At 35.0% G+C, this 18542-nt stretch overlaps 1 protein-coding gene across 1 annotated transcript in view; it reads left to right on the top strand.

Annotated features, from left to right (window-relative positions):
• Positions 1–18542, top strand: part of INPP4A (inositol polyphosphate-4-phosphatase type I A) — a 185252-nt gene that overhangs the window by 122774 nt on the left and 43936 nt on the right. Inside the window, exons 12-16 of the mRNA XM_031961260.1 lie at positions 6397–6527; positions 9520–9557; positions 10866–11005; positions 13671–13685; positions 16128–16311. Coding sequence (XP_031817120.1) covers positions 6397–6527; positions 9520–9557; positions 10866–11005; positions 13671–13685; positions 16128–16311 — 508 coding nt within the window. The remainder of the gene's footprint in view (positions 1–6396; positions 6528–9519; positions 9558–10865; positions 11006–13670; positions 13686–16127; positions 16312–18542) is intronic.

Below are 18542 nucleotides of genomic sequence, written 5' to 3'. Positions count from 1 at the left end.
ATATTCCTGATATCATTTAAACAAGAAGACAAAAGGCAATTGTAGCTAAATGAAAGACAAGGTTGGATAAACAATTCCTATTTTCAAGGAATTCGTATACTCATGAAGCAGTATTTATTTTTCAAATTTATTTTGAAATTTTTATTTTGTTCAAAATGAAAATTAGGATAGGAGCTATTTAAAGTAAGGTTGAGAGAACCATGGAAGCTGTTATGAAGAAGATGAACTGAATCTTGAGAGAAACCAGGGATTTCAAGAGGAGTGAAACCAGACATGAGGTCAGCCAGTGTAAGGTCATTGAGATTAGAGAGGAAACATCATTTGGGCAACACAGGAAGAATACTAGTGTGTGTGTGGAGGGGAGTAATCTGTAGAAAAGATAGGAAAGGCCAGATTTTAAAGATACATAAATGAATTTTTGTTTAGTTTTAGAAATAATAGATATTGGAGCTTACTCAGTAGGAGGTTGATTTTATAAAATCTATGCTTTTAGCAAAAGCAATTCCACTGTGATGTAAGAAGATCAATAGAAGATTATAGTGGTCATCCAGATGAAATGTAATCAGGGTCTAAACTAGGTTGGTAGCTAAGGGAATGGAACAATGTGGTGGAGATAGAAATGACAAGATTTGCCAACTGATTAGATATGTTGGGGTGAGGAAAAGTAAATGTGATACTGAAGTTGGAAGGGTTGTAATCTCTTCAATAAGGATTTAGAGGGATAGATAATGAATTCTATTTTGAATCTTATCAGGTATGAGATACCTTTGGAACCTCCACCTAGAAATATCCAGTAAGCAGTTTGTAATGTAGAATTGGGGCTTAAGAGACAGGGTAGAGCTGGATATATAGATCAACATAGTGATGGTTATTGTTGATGAGGAGCCTGTGTGGGAGTATAGGGGGAACAAAGATAAGAGATCACAGTACACAGAATTACACCCACAGATAATATTAATGACATGGAAGATAAATAAAGGTTTAGAAGTGGTTGTACAGGTAAGAAGACAACTAAGAGAGAGTAATATGAAAATTGTAAAAGGAAAAAATATCCAGGGGGAGAATATTAGTCAACAATATCAGATGCTGCAGAGAGCTCAAAATAGGGGAAGCCATTACATTTGGCAAATAAAGAATTTCTTGATAACGTTTCAGGAGGATAGTTTGGGGTGAGGATTGAAATAAGAAGCAAGGTTGAAAGATTTTTAGAATAGACTATGAAGGAAGAAAATGGAGGCATCAAGCAGAGCTTTTTGAAGGAATTTGACTAATAAAAAAAGTATTAAGAGATTGGTTGATAGCTAGCAGACCTGGGAGAGCCCAGTGATAAGGATGGGTAGGGAGTCTAGGGCAGGTTTATAGTCAGCTGGGAAGGAGCCAGTCATAAAGGGAGAGATTGGAGATTAGAGTGGGGTTGATAGTGAAGACTGTCTTGTAGAGAAAATAGGAGGATGCAATCAAGTAATACTGGCATCCTGGATGTTTGAGAAACAAAATCCTATATCTCTCAAATTTAGTTATTTTCTGTGGAATGCCCTCCTTCCTCAATTCTGCTTACTGATTTCCATGGCTTTCTTTTTTTTTTAATTTTTATTTTTTTTTTTTATTATAGCTTTTTATTGACAAAACATATTCATGGGTAATTTTTCAACATTGACCCTTGCAAAAACATCTGTTCCCTCCTTCCCTCCATCCCCTCCCCAGATGGCAGGTAGTACCATATATGTTAAATATGTTAAAGTATATGTTAAATGCAATATATGTATACATATTTATACAGTTGTCTTGCTACACAAGAAAAATCTGATTTAGAAAGAAGAAAAACAAAAATGCAAGTGAGCAATAACAGAGCGTAAATGCTATGTTATGGTCCACACTCATTTCCCATAGTTCTTTCACTGGGGTGTAGCTGGTTCTGTTCATTATTGATCAGTTGGAACTGATTTGGATCCTTTCCCTGTTGAAGAGGGCCACATCCATCAGAATTGATCTTCATATAGTATTGTTGTTGAAGTGTGTAATGATCTCCTGGTTCTGCTTATTTCACTTAACATCAATTCATGTAAGTCCCTCCAAGACTCTTTGTATTCATCCTGCTGGTCATTTCTTACAGAACAATAATATTCCATAACGTTCATATACCACAATTTATTCAGCCATTCTCCAATTGATAAGTATCCATTCAATTTCCAGTTTCTAGCCATTACAAAAAGGGCTGCATGGCTTTCTTTAAGTCCATTTTGTGACTATCCTCTTACATAAGATCCTTCTGGAAGGATGTGAGATTTTCCTTTAATTGTCTCCCTTCTAATTTTAATTTCATTGATTTTGTTTGTGTGAAACCTTTTCAATTTTGTTACCAAAATTGTTCATTTTATATTTTGTGATCTTCTCTATTAATTTTCTGATCATTAATCTTTCCCCTATCATATTTGAAAAAAAATTATATTCCTTGATCTTCTGATTTCTTTGATATGACCTTTTATATCCAGAGTATATATCTATTTTGAATTTATTGTAGGATATAGTGTAAGATCTTGATCTAAACCTAATTTCTGCTCAGATAGCTGCTTATCTCCTTCAAGAAGAGATTTGAATAATGCTATCTACCTTCAGAGAAAGAACTAATGGAATCTGAATGCATATTTTAGCATTCTTTTTTTTGGTTTGTGTTTTCTTTTGCAATACGACTAATACGGAAATGTTTTGCATGACTGCTATATCACCTATGTCAAATTGCTTGCTTTCTCAAGGAAGGGGGAAAGTGGAGAGGAAGGAAATATTTAACCCAAAATTTAATAAAACAGATTGTTAAAAAAAAATTTTGTTTACATATAATTGAGGGAAAAAATAAAAATGAAATATTTTTAAAATAGCCTGGAGATGTACTAAAAATGACCAATGTCAATAACATCCTTAAAAAAAAAAACAAAACTTAATCGATATGTTGTAACAGTTGGGCAGTGACAAGTAAGCAGTGTGGAGTCATATTCAAATTATCTCTTTAGTCAGATTGTCACTTTGTCAGAGCAAGGATAAAAATCAATAATAAATTAGAAGGACAGAACTAAGGAGATATGACATACAATTGAAGTCTGTGAATCATGGAATATTTAAGTTACTGAAGCTAACAAATGAGAACTGGACACCCACAAATATCAACTCCTAAAAGCAGTGTAAGAGACCTAAAATCACCTTGGGCAAGAAAAAGTTAATAAAGGGAAAGAAACCTATCTAAGGGCCACCCTAATTTAGTGTAAGAATTTGTAAAATGTTATGGAAGAAGATGGTAGATTACGAATGATAGTGTCTTATAAAATAGCAAGAAGAAGGGGGAAACAGGGTTACTAAAAATTTGTCAAAAACACCTAACAAAAAGGCATACCAGAGGCATTAAAGATGAAACTGAAGAATAAAAGACAAATAAATGGAAAAAGTCTGCTAAGATTTCTGTGACAAACTTCTCTCTCTCACTGAGCCACCACTTTTGGATTTTTATAGTCTCCAGTGTGCTATAAAAAGAGGAAAAGTGGCATTAAAGACAACAAAATGCAGCGAACTATATTAGACAAGTATCCATAAAAGAAGTCCATATTGGAGGAGACCATTTAGAGGACTTTGAGGGGTTCATGCTCAAGATATCTGAAAAGGAGGTATCAAATGCTTTTTAAAAATTTATATGGGGGCACTATGTGCCTCAGTGGATAGAGCACCAGCCCTGAAGTCAGGAGGACCTGGATTCAAATCTGGCCTCAGACACTTAACACTCCCTAGCTGTGTGACCCTGGACAAGTCACTTAACCCCAATTGCCTCAGCCAAAAAAAAAAAGTAACATATTTCTACCATGTTTGGATGTATTGGATTACTTGCAATCTGGGGGAGGAGGTGAGGGAAGAGAGAGAAAACTGACACAAGGTTTTAAAAGGGTTAATGTTGAAAAATTAGCCATGCATATGTTTTGAAAATAAAAAGCTTTAATAAAAAAAAAAAAAGAAAGAAAAAAAATTACATACTTTAATATTATCCAAATAGGGTAGCCAAGAAAATGTTGATAAGTATCAACTTTCACATTTCTACACAAAATTATTTTTTTATGAAAACAATCTACACACACATAAAAGACATCTTTAATGAAGATATATGTGAAAGAAACAAATAGGCTTTCATAAAAATTATCCTACAGCATAAACTAAAATGTTATAGTCATATAAATTGACTTAAGAGGGGCAGAGAATCTCATTATACTTATTTTTTGTTGCTTAAAAAAGCAGCTTTTGATTCAGTAGAACAAATTTTCTCCTTTAAAGGGTCACCAACAAGATGTCTCATGTTTATATCAAAATCATCCAAGGTTCTTTGAAAAGTATAATAAAAAAAATTACATTGTTCAGCCCTGTGATGATTGGTATGCATCACAATTAAGAAAACCACTTTTGCCAAAAATGTTTGCTATTGTCACAGAGGAGAGCCAAAGCAGAATCCAAATGAGAGATTGTGAAATTCTCTAATTGCTCATGGTTATAGATGATATTATGCTGATTGTTTCAAACTCTAAAATCTGATAGACCCTCCTAAATGAGATCTATGATAGCTGTGATGTCCAATGTAAATATCCTCGTAGAAAAAAACAAGTAAATTAAGAATCATTGCTGGCACACAGTAATAGAATATAAAGTGAAATAGACCCCAATGCTTAAAATTGATCAGTCTGTATGTATCTTGGATAGACAAAAATTGAACAAGGACAAAGTGGTCTCCATTTCCTTTGGGAAATTGAAAATTATTTCTAATGATGCTGACCTGTCTAATGCAAAAGCTCCTCCTAATATTGGTGATATTCTCATGATGCTTCATAAGTGTCATGGAGTAACATAATCTTTGAAGATTTAAAGTTGCTAGTCATCCAAAGGACAAGGAGAAGTATATCATGGATGCAAAGAGGCAGCAATATAATGTCAGTGAAGAATTGCTCAGGATAAATAGTATAAAGAATTTCATCAGCTATATGTATGATAGAAAAGGGAGTCAGGCTGATGGTTAGTGGTTAGTGAGAGATGACAAATTGCCTATATAGTCCACTAATATCTGTGCAGTGATTCTGATTTATGGAAAGGCCCCCAGTATGTTGGATGATCTCTTGAAGATCCGAAAGAGTCTTAAAGGATTAACCAGGTTGTTATATGTGTCATTGAAAAAGATAACACCATTTAAATGTGATCATATAAAAATGCATATGATTTTATATTGTACATAAGAAAATTATGATTGATGGAATATTATTGTCCTATGGGAAATGATGAGTAGGATGCTCTCAGAAAAACCTGGAAAGTCCTCCATGCATTCAAGCAAAATGAAATGTACAGTAAACAAAGTAATTGCAATGTTCTAGGATGACCAGCTGTAAATGTCAGCTATTCTCAGTAGCACAATCATCCACGACAACTCTGAAGGACTTATGATGAAAAATACTATCCATAGCCAGAAAACAGACTAATTGTGTCCGAGTACAAATTGAAGCCTTCTCTCTCTCTCTCTCTCTCTCTCTCTCTCTCTCTCTCTCTCTTTTTCTCTTTTTCTCTTTTTTCTTGAGGATTTTTATGTTCATTAGGGTGAGAGATCTATGTTTTCTTTTATAACTTGACTTTTATGGAAATGTTTTGTATAACTTACCATGTGGTTTCTTAATTGTGAGTGAGGATAAGGGAGAGAATCCAGAACTCAAAAATGTTAAAAACAAATGTAAAAAATTTAATTTTAATGTAACTGGGAGAAAAACAATAAATAAACAAAAAAAAGAAAAGAAAATTATTATTAGCACTAAATGTTTGTCCCAGTGAATAGGAAAAATAAAAAAGGGTGTGAATTAACTTATACAAGATAATACAAAGGGATAAAAATGGAAATGGTATACATGGTGACTCCCACAAAATAAATGGAAAGCACAATGACAAGTAGAAATAAATTCTATGTATATATAGTGACCAAGCTCAGCCTTAAAGAAGAAATATAAAAATGTACCTTGTTCCTTTCTATGAAGAGATGAGGGATAATTTGAAACATTACCTATACTGTTGGCCTTAATTAATATAATTTTAGTAGTTTTTGCTGAATTTTTGCTTTTTTTTCTTCTCTTTTTTAAAATAAGAAATTACTTTTGTGATAGAAGGGGCACTAAGGAGGGAAGCTACATATTGGAAAATTAAAACTGAGTTATGGAATAAAAAAGTTTTAAAAGAATTAAATTAAAATTTTCAAAATCGTATTACCACACGTATCACCACAGAGTTTTCAATGACATTGCACAGAATACCAGTATTCCATGAATACAGTTAGTTGAAGATGTCAGTCAGACCTGGAGTTTAATGTAAGTTGTCTGTTTTTTTTCTGTCTTGCAGGGTTTGTGAGTTGGAAGAATTGGGAGAGCTCTCTCCTTGCTGGGAAAGTCTCCGTCGACAAATAGCTACTCAGTACCAAACGATAATACTAACATATCAGGAAAACCTAACTAACTTACATCAGTACAAAGGTTAGTGAAATTATTCCTCCAAGTGCTTTTTCCTTTTTTCTCTTTAGAAATATACCATCTTGGGGCAGCTGGGTAGTATAGTAGATAGAGCACCAGCCCTGAAGTTAGGAGGACCTGAGTTTAAATCTGATTTCAGACACTTAACACTTCCTAGCTGTGTGACTCTGGGCAAGTCACTTAACTCCATTGCCTCAGCAGAAAGAAAGAAAGAAATATACCATCTGGATCTCAAGCAACAGTTCTAATGACCTTATTGATCAGTATCTTAATATGTATTAAGTATTAATATTATGTGGTGTTGTTGTCTTTTGTTTTTGAAAAGGAGCAAAATGACATCACTATGTTAGAATCAAGTTATAGTATGTCCAATTGTGGCTGATCAGACTAATACAAGCTTGGAATGCTCTGCCATGGGGTAAACACAAATAGTCCATATGAACATTTGGGGTATCTTCTCTAATTTTGTATATTTTGTGTTTCCTTTGGGCTAATTCAATTCTGCTTCACTCATAAAGAATTATTAATATCATGTAATGTTAGATATTAATAATATGTAATCAATACTAATAAGTTATTTTAAATGGATTTTTCTAGATTCTCATGTAAATAAGAATTCCTCTAAGTATGAATTTTTCAGATTTGATTTTAAAGGATAAGTCTTTAGTAGTTTCTATGACAGTTCCAAGTTTCAAGCAATATTATTATTATACTGTGTTGTTTCATCTTTGACCAGAATGAATGAAATCACAGAAAAAGACCCAAATTACTTGTTCTGAAAACATTAGTTTTCTGAATTCTTTTGTTTTGAATGATAGTTGAAATGAAAATGAGGATTGTATAAGCTAGCATTCTACCTTTAAAAAATTTAAAAGCGAAGCTAAAAAAATATTTTGCTATTTCTCTTTGGAAAAGAAAGTGAATAATTTTAGTATAGAAACAAAATGATGATGGTACTTCCGTCCCTCCAAGTCTGTGATTCTAAATGGAATGGGTTTTAGATTTTAATACTATTTTCTTTTACCTCAGGATTTGTGACCAAATATTCCTATCTTGAAATACCTTTCTTCATTCCCACCATATACATATCCTCAGTATCGAATATAATTTCTCCATTGAACACTTAAATTTTTCATGTGAAAAACATACTCATGATTTCCATCTTGGCTTTATAGACTTACATCTGGAAAGGACCTCTGTATCCTTCATATACATGGGTTAGAAGAAGCCAAATATAATTATGGACCATTGTTTTTCTTTTGAAGAAAGTAGAAAAAAAATTGAGTGAAAATATTAAATGTTAAAAATAAATCATCCAGACCTTGTTTGAAGATAGATGAACTTATTTGCTTAATAGATTTTTTTCTTTCTTCTCTCCTGACAAAATTATAAGCCATTAGCTTTTGACAATTTATAGTTTTAAGAGAGTTCCTTGGGACCCAGAAAGATTAAGTGATTCATCCAGTCATAGAGCTAGTATATATTAAAGACAGTTCTTAGACATAGATTTTCCTAATGCCAAGCCAGGTTTTTGATTCACTATGCCTTCCAGCCTCTAAAACTGGGATTCTTAAAATAACCTGGGGTATGTAAACTTGTTTTATTAAATATTTTGATAATTGCATTTCAGTATAATTGGTTTCCTTTGTAATCCTTATTTATTATATTGTATGTATTTAAAACAAATAAAAATTAAGAACTACTTTAGAATAAGATAATATATTTCAGTTAGATTGGGGTTTTTCCTCTAAATCTTTTGATCATAATTTTTCTTAAGAAAAAGGTAAAGTATGTTCAACATGTATGAGACTGCCTGCCATCTAGGGGAGGGCGTTGGGTGAGGGAAGGGAAAAGTTGGTGGAAGGGAAAAGAGGTGATTGCAGGGGACAATGTTGGAAAAATTACCCATGCATATGTTCTGTCAATGAAAAGCTATAATTAAACAAAATAACAATAAAAAAGAAAAAGGTAAAGTTATTTTCAGTTATGAAGTGGATCTAGGTATATTTTCCTTTATCCTGTAATGGAGTCATGTGGTATAGATGTTGCAGTATTTCTAGGTTCTTATATTTTGTTACTCCTTGTGCTCCCCTCATTTTTGCAGATTGCAACCTCTTAATGATTTGGAAGATAACTTTCAAAAGTTAATATGTTTAAAAAAATTGTATCATCTTATACCCAATCTAGTAATGATCCTTTTTCAATAGTAGGCTGGTTCTCAAGCTCTGTCTCTGAAGGCTTTCTACCTTAGTAGAATGTATTAGAATTTGTACACTTCAATGGTATAGCCTCAGAGAACTTTAGGTGACCACCATGCTATGGATATGGCATTGGAGTAGGACTTGCATGAAGGGTGAAGAACCAAAATAAGATCTAAAACATTTATGCAAAATTCCTTCCTAATTTATGTGTGCATATTTTGTTGTTGCTTTTGTTGTGTTTGAAAGACTGATGTAGGAAAGACCACCACATATTTTCCTTTTGATGTTTCATAAACAGGTTTTCTTCTCCCATCCCAAGATGGATAGATACTGTTGTAGTTGAGCTGATAGCTCTAATTTTGATGTTAAAGTATCTCTACAGTTGGCATTAAGTAATTTTTGGCTTAGCCATGTGGGTAATAGGATGACCATCCACCCTTGCTTTGAAACTTATGACTGTCTGGCATGCCAAGGTTTACTTCCAAATGGTGTCTTGCTGTTTCCATAGAGAGCTCTGATGACTTTCCTCACCCTTACTAACAGCATGTTCCACCTAAACATCCTGGAACTAGTCTCCTGGCCAGCAAGTTGCCCTTTCCTCCAATGTTTACACCCACTTACCATCTGCAAATTAAAATGTTCTTGTAGGCAACTCAGAAATCTCCAAGCCACCACCCCAGCATACCTGGCTATATTCAGAAACATGTTGATACCTTTTTTTTTTTTTTTGTGCCATTTGCATATGGAGAATATCTTTTGTATGAAATATATCTTTTCTTGTTCCATTGCTGTAGGTCCCTCATTTAAGGCAAGCAGCTTGAAAGCTGATAAAGTTGAATTTACCCACAAATTTCAATAAGAAAAATCGAGCCAAGAGTGGAATCGGTTTTCTTTCCTTTTATTAAGTGCATATTGGACTTCTCTCTATCCCTGGATAACTAATACCTGAGATAAGTAGGCCCTAGACTTCTTCATATAATCATCTGCTGGCTAACTCATAATAAATGTGAGAAGGAGACAAGTGAATTTTTTCATATATATATAAAATTTTTGTGTGTGTGTGTGTGTGTGTGTGTGTGTGTGTGTGTGTGTATTTAAGGTGCCACATTTCTTCCTCTTGAGACTTTTAGCTCCACCATTCCTATGATAACAGATCCTATGATAACTAATCCTAAATTGCCAGTAATCATCCTTGAAAAAGGAAAAGTAGGAAAGGATTGCCTGATTAATTTCCATAATCCTATGTGCCATTCTTTTGGGTGAGAATCCATCTCTTGATATGTAAGATCTATAGACAACTAATTAGCTTTTTGGTATCCTTTGGTATCCTTAACCCTCCCTTCCTCCTTCCCTTTCTTCCCCAGCTTCCTTCCTTCCCTCCCTTCCCTCCTCCTTCACTTTCTTCTTCCTTTCCTCCCCCTCCTCCCTTTCTCTTCCCCTTCCTCCCTCCCTCCCTCCCTCCCTCTCTTCCTTCTTTTTTCCCTCCTTCCTCCTTTCCTCTCTTCACTCTTTTCCTTTCTCCCTCCCTCCCTTCCTTTCTCTCCCTTCCCTCCCTTCCTTTCTCTCCCTTCCCTTCTCTCCCTTCCCTCCCTTCCTCTCCTTCCTCCCTTCCTTCTCCCTTCCCTCCCTCCCTCCCTCCTTCCTTCCCCTTTTCCCTCCCCTCCTTCCTTCCCTTCCTCCTTCCCTCCTCCCTTCCCCTCTTTTCATTCCCCTTGCTCCTCCCTCTCCCCCTCCCCCTTTCACCATCCCAACTCCCATCATGTGCTTCTAGAACCTGACCAGCTTCTTGCTTGTCCAAGATTTAAAAAGCAAAAGACCTGAGCCTTTTCATTGGACAGACTAAAAGGACGAAACCATCCTTGACCAATGTCATCTGCTTCTGTGGGTCACATCACTGCCTGTGGGTCTGACCTTTAGAAACCACATGACTCCCTGCAACCCAGGGTTCAAGACAGGGAACGGGGACACAGGGTCCTGAACCCTGAGGCCCAAGACCTCATCTTCCCGCTCTGGGTGTAGGGACCACGTGACTGAGGCCCACACCTGAGAAAGCTTCATGGAGGCAGCCCCATTCAGGAGGATTGCTTGTCTCTCTGGGGCCGGGTGGGTTTGCTGACACACTTGCAGGCGGTGAGCCCAGAGTGATTGCCCAGGCCTTTCTTTTCCTTCAGACCAGAACTATGATATCATAACCATAGGAGCAGCAGCGGCACATTGCCAAGGCTTTAAGTCAGGGGGTCTTCGAAAGCGGCTGCACAAATTTGAAGAGACCAAGAAACAGTAAGTAACTACAGAGCTTCTTTCTCTTGTTTTGACGTCCTTTAAGCTTAGGGGGGGAAATCTGGCCAGTTTGAGCTGCTTCTGGCTCAATGGAAGGAGCTGTCTTGTAGAATTGGTTTTGTTCTTTGTATTGTGTCAAGGAGCTGGCTGGATGAGTGAAGGCATCAGATTCTTCTCATGCTCTTTGATTTAAAGTTTAGGATAAATTATTTTTTAAAAGTTAATCTGACTTTCAAAATCATTTAGCAAATAAAAATCTCTTTTTTTAATGAATCTGAAGCACATGAAAGATTTAATTTAATGAGTAGTTGGGATTATATGATTTCAGAAAAAAATTGTCATCGGTTTCAAGGGTCAACAAGATGGTCAGTGTGGGAGTATCAAGCCCACGTACGCACTGATGATCATCATCCCTTGAAGTAGACTTAAGTCACCTTTGTAAAATAATCAAGGAAGAATGATTTTGCACTCTGTTCTTACAGAACTCAAAAGCAAGAAAAATAGTGAAGACAGCGGGTTCCAGAAGAAAAAAAGTGTATACAAACTGAATTCAAATCTGGGACCTGTCTGAGTCTTTATGTCCAAATTTGATGGGTTCAAGAACATGTGCCTTGAGCTCAAAAGTTGATACTTCTCCTTCTTTTTGGTTATTGAAGGAAGAAACCTCCTAGTACAGTTCTCCATTGTCTTGATGTCATATAATGTATAGGGTCTAATAACTTTGCATGTGAATCTGCCCTGAGCTTTGTATTTCAGAGCTTTGGGGAGCAGTCATATCTTGAAGAATCTTCTTGTAGGAAAAGAAAATGACCAAAGTTACCAGCAAAAGATAGTTGAGCCAATGAGAAGTCCAAAAGAATTGAAATTGTACTTTGAAGAAGAGAAATCTGAGATGATTTTCATAACATAATCATTGAACACATACTAAGTGTTTACTATATACCAGACATGGTACCCACAGTCCTAATTGCTGGGGATAGCAAAAATATTGGCCCTGCTCTCAAGGAGCTTACATCATAATGGGGGAGACTACATGCAAATAACTTTAGATATGCATGGAAAGTAATCTCAATCAGGAAGGCAGTGGTAGGTAAGTGGAGACAGGGTAAGGTCTCCTTTAGAAGATGGGGACTGAGTCTTGAAAGAAGCTAGGAAAGCTAACAGAAGTAAGAGGGAGATAGCATTCCAAGCAAGGTGTGTAAGTAAAAAATTAGGAGAGGAAATGTCATGTTTAAGAAACTAAGGTCTCCTTCAGAAAGTGGGAGCCAAGTCTGAAAAAAAAGCTAGGAAAGCTAAAAAGTAGAGGTGAGTGGGAGAGAGCGTGCTGAGCGTGGGTATTGATACAGCAGAGGTAAAGAATCAGAAGAGAAAATGTCCTGTTTAAGAAACTGCAAGGAGGCTATCATTCCTGGATTTCATAGTTAATGAAGCAGGGAATAAAATGTAAGAAGATAAGAGAAGTAAGCGGGAGAGAGATTGGGAGGAGCTTTAAGTTGCCAGAGGGTTTTTATATTTGTCCTGAGAAGTAATAGGGAGTAACTGGAATTTATTGAGGTAAGAGAAAGAGGTGAAAAAAATGTTATATTTTAGGAAAACCACTTTTATGAAATAAATAAAAAGCTATGTGAAAGTGGCTTATTAGTGGTTATCTATTTCTGTTAACAATAAAATGGGAGGAAATGTCTAGGAAATTTTAGGTATGGCCCTGCTTGTGTTTAAGGGCTGAACTAGAACATCACAATAGATTGCTTTCAACTCCTGAGTCAGTGCTATTAAGAATGCTTCTTAAATATAGGCAGGCTGAATAACTAACAACTTTATAATTCAGCAATTCCAAATGTTCTTGGGTAAATATGATTTGCTGTGCTTCCCAGCAAGGCTAAAAGACAAAATGAAGTCTTGACCTCAGCCCATCACAGCCAGTCAGAAAATGTGCTTCTATGGCCTCCTTGCATGTTGCTCTGTGATAAGCATTTGAGTGCATTTTTTGGTTATTATGATAAGGTATGATTCATCCTGATAGGTGCCCCCAAGAGAAAACTTTTGCTTATGCTGTTATTGTCCTGTAGCATTAGTGTTGTGCCTCCTTGAGGAAGGTGGGGGAGACTTAGGACTAATAGTATTGATGAATTAATGAAAAACACTTATCTATTATATAGTGTCTAAGAAATACTGAACAGCATTTTTAAAATAATATTTTAATAGTATTTAATATTTTATTTTTCAAATACACGCAAAGATAGTCTTCAATATTCACCTTGCAAAACTTTGTTGAACAATGTTATTAATGAATTTCCCCCAAGTGCTTATTCTATGCTTAAAACATAATATATACATTTTTTTTCATTCTTTCCTGACTCCCACTACTAATATAAAAACCACTCATAAACCTTTAATTTCAATTTTAAAATTTTTATTGAGAACAAATAGATTTTTCTTGTGGATGAATTGCCTGTGGGCTTTGAGCATGAAGCAACTGATTAATATTCTCTGACTCAGTTAACATACATTTGGTCTACAAATTTCATCATTTCTACACTCAGGGTTTTTTGTTCTTATTGTTTTAAAGAAGTATTTTCAAGAAATCACTTGGCTTATTTTTGCATTTGTTTTTTTTTTTCTCTAACAATCTGCTAACTTTAATTTTGATTCTTTTCTTTAGCAGTTATGAGGAATGTTGGTGAGTTTTCTGTTTGTGGAGAGAGTTTTTGTTGGGGGCTTTGCTCTTAAATAGAAAAAATAATTGTTTCATATTTCTAAATGTACGGCGCTTTTTAAATGTTGTATATTGTGGCACCATTGTCTGTGTTGATTTTAAGTGAACTTAGTTATAAATGTTGTAGGAATTTCTTTTATTTTCCTCTTTCAACTGCAATTTTCTAAGATAATGAATAGCTAATTCTCAGTTTATCATTTTTTTCAAAACTTTTCAGCATGAGCATGAAATAAGACAGTTGATTCTGAAAGAATAAACATATTTCTTTTTAATATAAAGAAAAATTAGGAAAGCAGTATGATTAATGTATTCCTGCTTTGTCCTTTCTCGGGTGATTTTGTCCTAGTTTGGAATTATTTTCAAACAATTTTCTTTTACAGTCATATCATCACACAGCTCCCTCTTCCCATTAAACCACTGATGCAAGAAAATGATATATCTTTCTTCTTGCCTTTGGTGGTAGAATAATTAGCAATGTGTAAAGCAGGTGTTCTTATTCATTTTTGTGTCATAAACCCCTTTAGCAGTCTAATGAAGTTTATGAATCCCTTCTTAGAATAATGTTTGTTGTCTAGATTCATAATTGAAAGACATGCTTTTAAAATTCAATTAGATATGAGTGAAAAATAAAGATATATATTTTTTTCCCATTTCAGACCATTCCTCTCCTTCTCTCTGAAATTATTATGCAGATCCCATTTTGAGAACCCCTGATTCTAAAGGGTTCTCTTCTCCCCTGGGTGTTTAATTGGATTTTAACATAACACATACCCAGCATTAAGATGTTTGTTGCAGTATGGACTTCCTTTTTAATATTATCCTCTCTAATTTAGTCATAATCATTTTAAAAAGGTAATTAGATACATACATATCTTGCAGCGTTTTAATTTGCACAAAACCTGCCACATAGAAGCTTTAAAATTTCCCTTCTCTTACATCTCACAAAGCCTCTCTGTGGTGAATATTGCAAATTAAACATTGAAAACTAGTAGGTGAAAATATTGAGAATGAATTATGTTCTTCCTCACCTAATGTGGAAAGGACAGTCAAGTAAAGGCTTTTTAAAAAGAATTTTGAATTTGTGGATTTAAAAGTAACTTAATTCTAAATAGACAGCTATTCATTTGAAAAAAGTGATTGCAGATTGGAAAATGGATATTTGTGAATCTCATGCTGTAAAATGAAATTCTTGTACTAAAACAAAGATCTGAGCTCCGTCTGCTGCATGGGCTTCTGGCAAATCCCTTGTTTTTGCATGTTCGCCCAGTTGTGGGGATGAGAGATGGCTACCCATCTATGTGAGAATAGAGTCTAAGTTAGGGTAGTAACGACTTGTTTGCACCCTATGCATCCATAAAAATGTGGAATGGGTGGGATGTATGCTACATTTTGCTTTCCCATGTCTCTCATCCTTCCATTGGTCCCCACCCAGAGAAAATCAAAGTTCATCCTTTGAGGAGATTATTTTATTTCTCCTCCTTTAGGAATAACATGTACCTTTTTAGACAATGGTCTCTGATTTTACAGTTATATGCAATATGAATTCTAACACTAACTTTTCTTCTCTAAATCTCCTTGCTCTCATAGATTTTTTTAAAAAATAGGAAATATTTTTATTGAGTTGGAGTCTTGACTCAAAAGACTTATATCTTTCATTTAGTCTTCTCCAGCTAGGAGCCAGACCTAAAGACACTGACTTCTTAGAAGAGGATTAGTTTCCCCCCTCTCCCTAAAGGCAATATCCAAATCATTCCACTTATTCTTACTGAAATTCGTGGTCTGTCTATACCTATAATATACGTTATGCCTCATTGGTCTGGATAATGGTCTTTGTTTGCCTAGTTAGTGGCTAGGTAAAGTGAGGAGGAGGGTCAGAGATTGACCAATCATTGCAGGATTTTAAATTTCTTACTTCTCTACTAATTTGACATTTCCTTCTCCACTACAGCTTGTAGATCAAAAGAGAGAAATTCATCAATAGAAAAGGCCTGCTACCTTGAGAGCAAAGGAAAAAAATAGGTACAATTTACTCAGAGACTGGAAAGATTAGAGATGAACAGTGAAGGAAGATAAAAGTGCTAATTGGCCAAATAGAAAGAACCTCCACGTAAGGGATTTGCTAGCAAAATCTACCACTGAGTTGCCTATAGAGGAGTCCTCCCTCTCCCCCCTATTTCTAGTATATTCTGCTATTTTCACTGGGCATAAATAGCATTAATTCTTTATTTAAAGTCAATGAAAATTTTTGACAAAAAAATCAACTTAGACAAAAGACAAAGAACTTTGGAGTAATTATTCTTGATTATCTAGGGGGGGAAATGATTGGGTTCTACAGGGGGAAAAAAACTTTACTAAATTACTGGACTATTCTAAGTATCACTTTAAAATCTTTCTTTCTTTTTTCAGTACCTCACCCAGCTGCCAGTCAATAATATATGCACCACAGGATATCATCAGAGCGAAGGAGATTATTGCCCAGATCAACACCTTAAAAACCCAAGTCAGTTATTATGCTGAAAGGCTGTCAAGGGCAGCCAAGGATAGATCAGCTAATGGTCTTGAAAGGACGCTTGCCATCTTAGCAGATAAGGTAATGAAGATGACAGTTCATATATATATATTTAAATTTAATAGTATTTTATTTTTTCAATTATATGTAAAGACAAATTTCAACATTCATCTTTTGAAACATGTTGAGTTCCAAATTTTCCTCTCTCCCCCTGCTCAAGCAATCTGATATGTTATACATGTGCAGTCATGTAAAATGTATCTCCATGTTAGTCATGTTGTGAAAGAAGCCATAAAAGGAAAAAAAAATCAAGAAAAAAAACCTAAAAGGTGAAAATAAAATATTTCAATCTGTATGCAAACTCCCTTGGTTCTTTCTCGGCATGTGGATATATTTTTTCATCATCAATCTTTTGGAATTGTCTTGGATCATTGTATAGGATCAGCCCTAAACTATAGAAATTATAGATGAGCTATGTCAATCATAGTTAATCATCATACACTGTTACTGTTGCTGCTGCTCACTTTAACTCATCATCAGCAAAACTAATATTTTAAAAAGAGAGTGTGATATTAACTATGCACAGTAAAATCACACATGGTAGGAGTCTCTATCAGTTATCCTTTCTGCACTGAGAAAATGCTAATAGTTCTGGAAGTGGCTTTAGTAATCATCCTCATTTTCTAAAAAGAGCATACTCCATGAATTCAAGTGATCTCCCTAGACAGTAATGAAGCATTATTTCACGATTATTGAATTATAATATTATCACTAATTCCTCATAATTAATGATAAGAACTGACTGTTAATAGAAATAGAAATTTGGGACCAAATGGAAAATAATAGGCAAGTGTAGTAGTGGATTTTAGGTCAGAAAGACATAGGTTAAAATCCTACCTTAGCTTCTAACGGGCAAATCTTTTACTCTCTTGGTGCCCCAAGTTTCTTATTAGCAAACTGAGGGAAAGAGTTGGATACAAAGGACTCTTCCAATTCTAAATTGTAATCTTTTGAGTTTAGTTGATTATTTCCTAAATCAGGTGATGTAAACTTAAATTGGAAAAAACCACTGTGTTTTGTCTCACAAGGATTTACTAAACATTTTTAAAAGAAGGATCCAAAAATGAAGACAAAGAAAGCAACTCCTGCCCTCATAGAGATTATACTTTTCCTACTGCTTATTTAGGAGAATTATTTCCCATGAATCAAGTTACTATTGTCTAGGGCTCATCTAAGAGTCCTTTAGTTGGAAGGAGCCCCAAGAATTGCTTGAAAGCCTTTTGTGCCAGTGGGCAACTATGTGGCACGGTGGATAGAGCAGCAGCCCTAAAGTGAAGAGGACCTGAGTTCAAATATGATCTAAAATATTTAACTCAGGATTTCTTAGCTATGTGACCCTGGGCAAGTCACTTAACTCCAGTGACCTTGCAGAAAAGTAAGTGTTTTGTGCCATAATGAAAAGAATATTGATTTGGAATCAGAAGCCTCTATTTAAGGCCTAGAATTAATAGTTGCTTGGAAAAGTTAGTGCTTCCTTATTGAGTTCACTTCAGTTTGTTCTTAGAACCTCTACCTGTCATTTTAGTCACTTATTTTCTGCTAAAACAGATAATAGAATGAAAATTCCAAAATGTTATTTTTTGATCTTGGAGAATCATTCTGTGGACCTCTGGTTCCTTCTCTATAAATGGATTAGGTTAGATGATCTCTGAGCTCCCAGTTTTAAAACTAAGATCCTGTGAGTAGAATAATGGAAAGAGCCCTGGTTTTCTGGAAGTCAGGATGCATGGGTGATATTCCAAATGTTGTGACAGAAACTTCATGTGTGTTCTAAGGCAAGTTACTTTACCCCCACCCCTGCCCAGTTTCCTTATTTGTCAAATGTTGATAATATCTATAGCTGTATCATAGACAGGGTTGAAATTCGGATCAGATAATGTAAATCAGAGGTGTCAAATTTACAAAGGAACCAGATTAAAATGGAATTGAGAAATATTTAATAAAAAATAAATCATTTATTGATATATCATTAATTTGTGGTTCTCTAACTTACATGCAATTGAGAATATGGGGTTTTTTTTTTGGATTTATTAAATACTGATTCATATGAAGGCCATGCACTGAATAATATCAGCAATAATTATTGAACCAAATTCCTGGTGTGAGTGTGTGTATGTGAGTGTGAACAGAATATTTTGAGATGTTTCTCAAGCCATTTGTCTGTGAGTTCATATTGTATTGCCTTTGCCTTTCTTCTTGTCACTTGCCCTTAGCATAGTATGTGGCACATAATGGGTGCTTAATAAAATGCT

This window comes from Sarcophilus harrisii, chromosome 3 (genome assembly GCF_902635505.1).
Source record: "Sarcophilus harrisii chromosome 3, mSarHar1.11, whole genome shotgun sequence".
NCBI lineage: Eukaryota > Metazoa > Chordata > Mammalia > Dasyuromorphia > Dasyuridae > Sarcophilus > Sarcophilus harrisii.
Note: the sequence above shows the minus strand (reverse complement) of the source record. Positions and strands in the feature narration are given on the sequence as shown.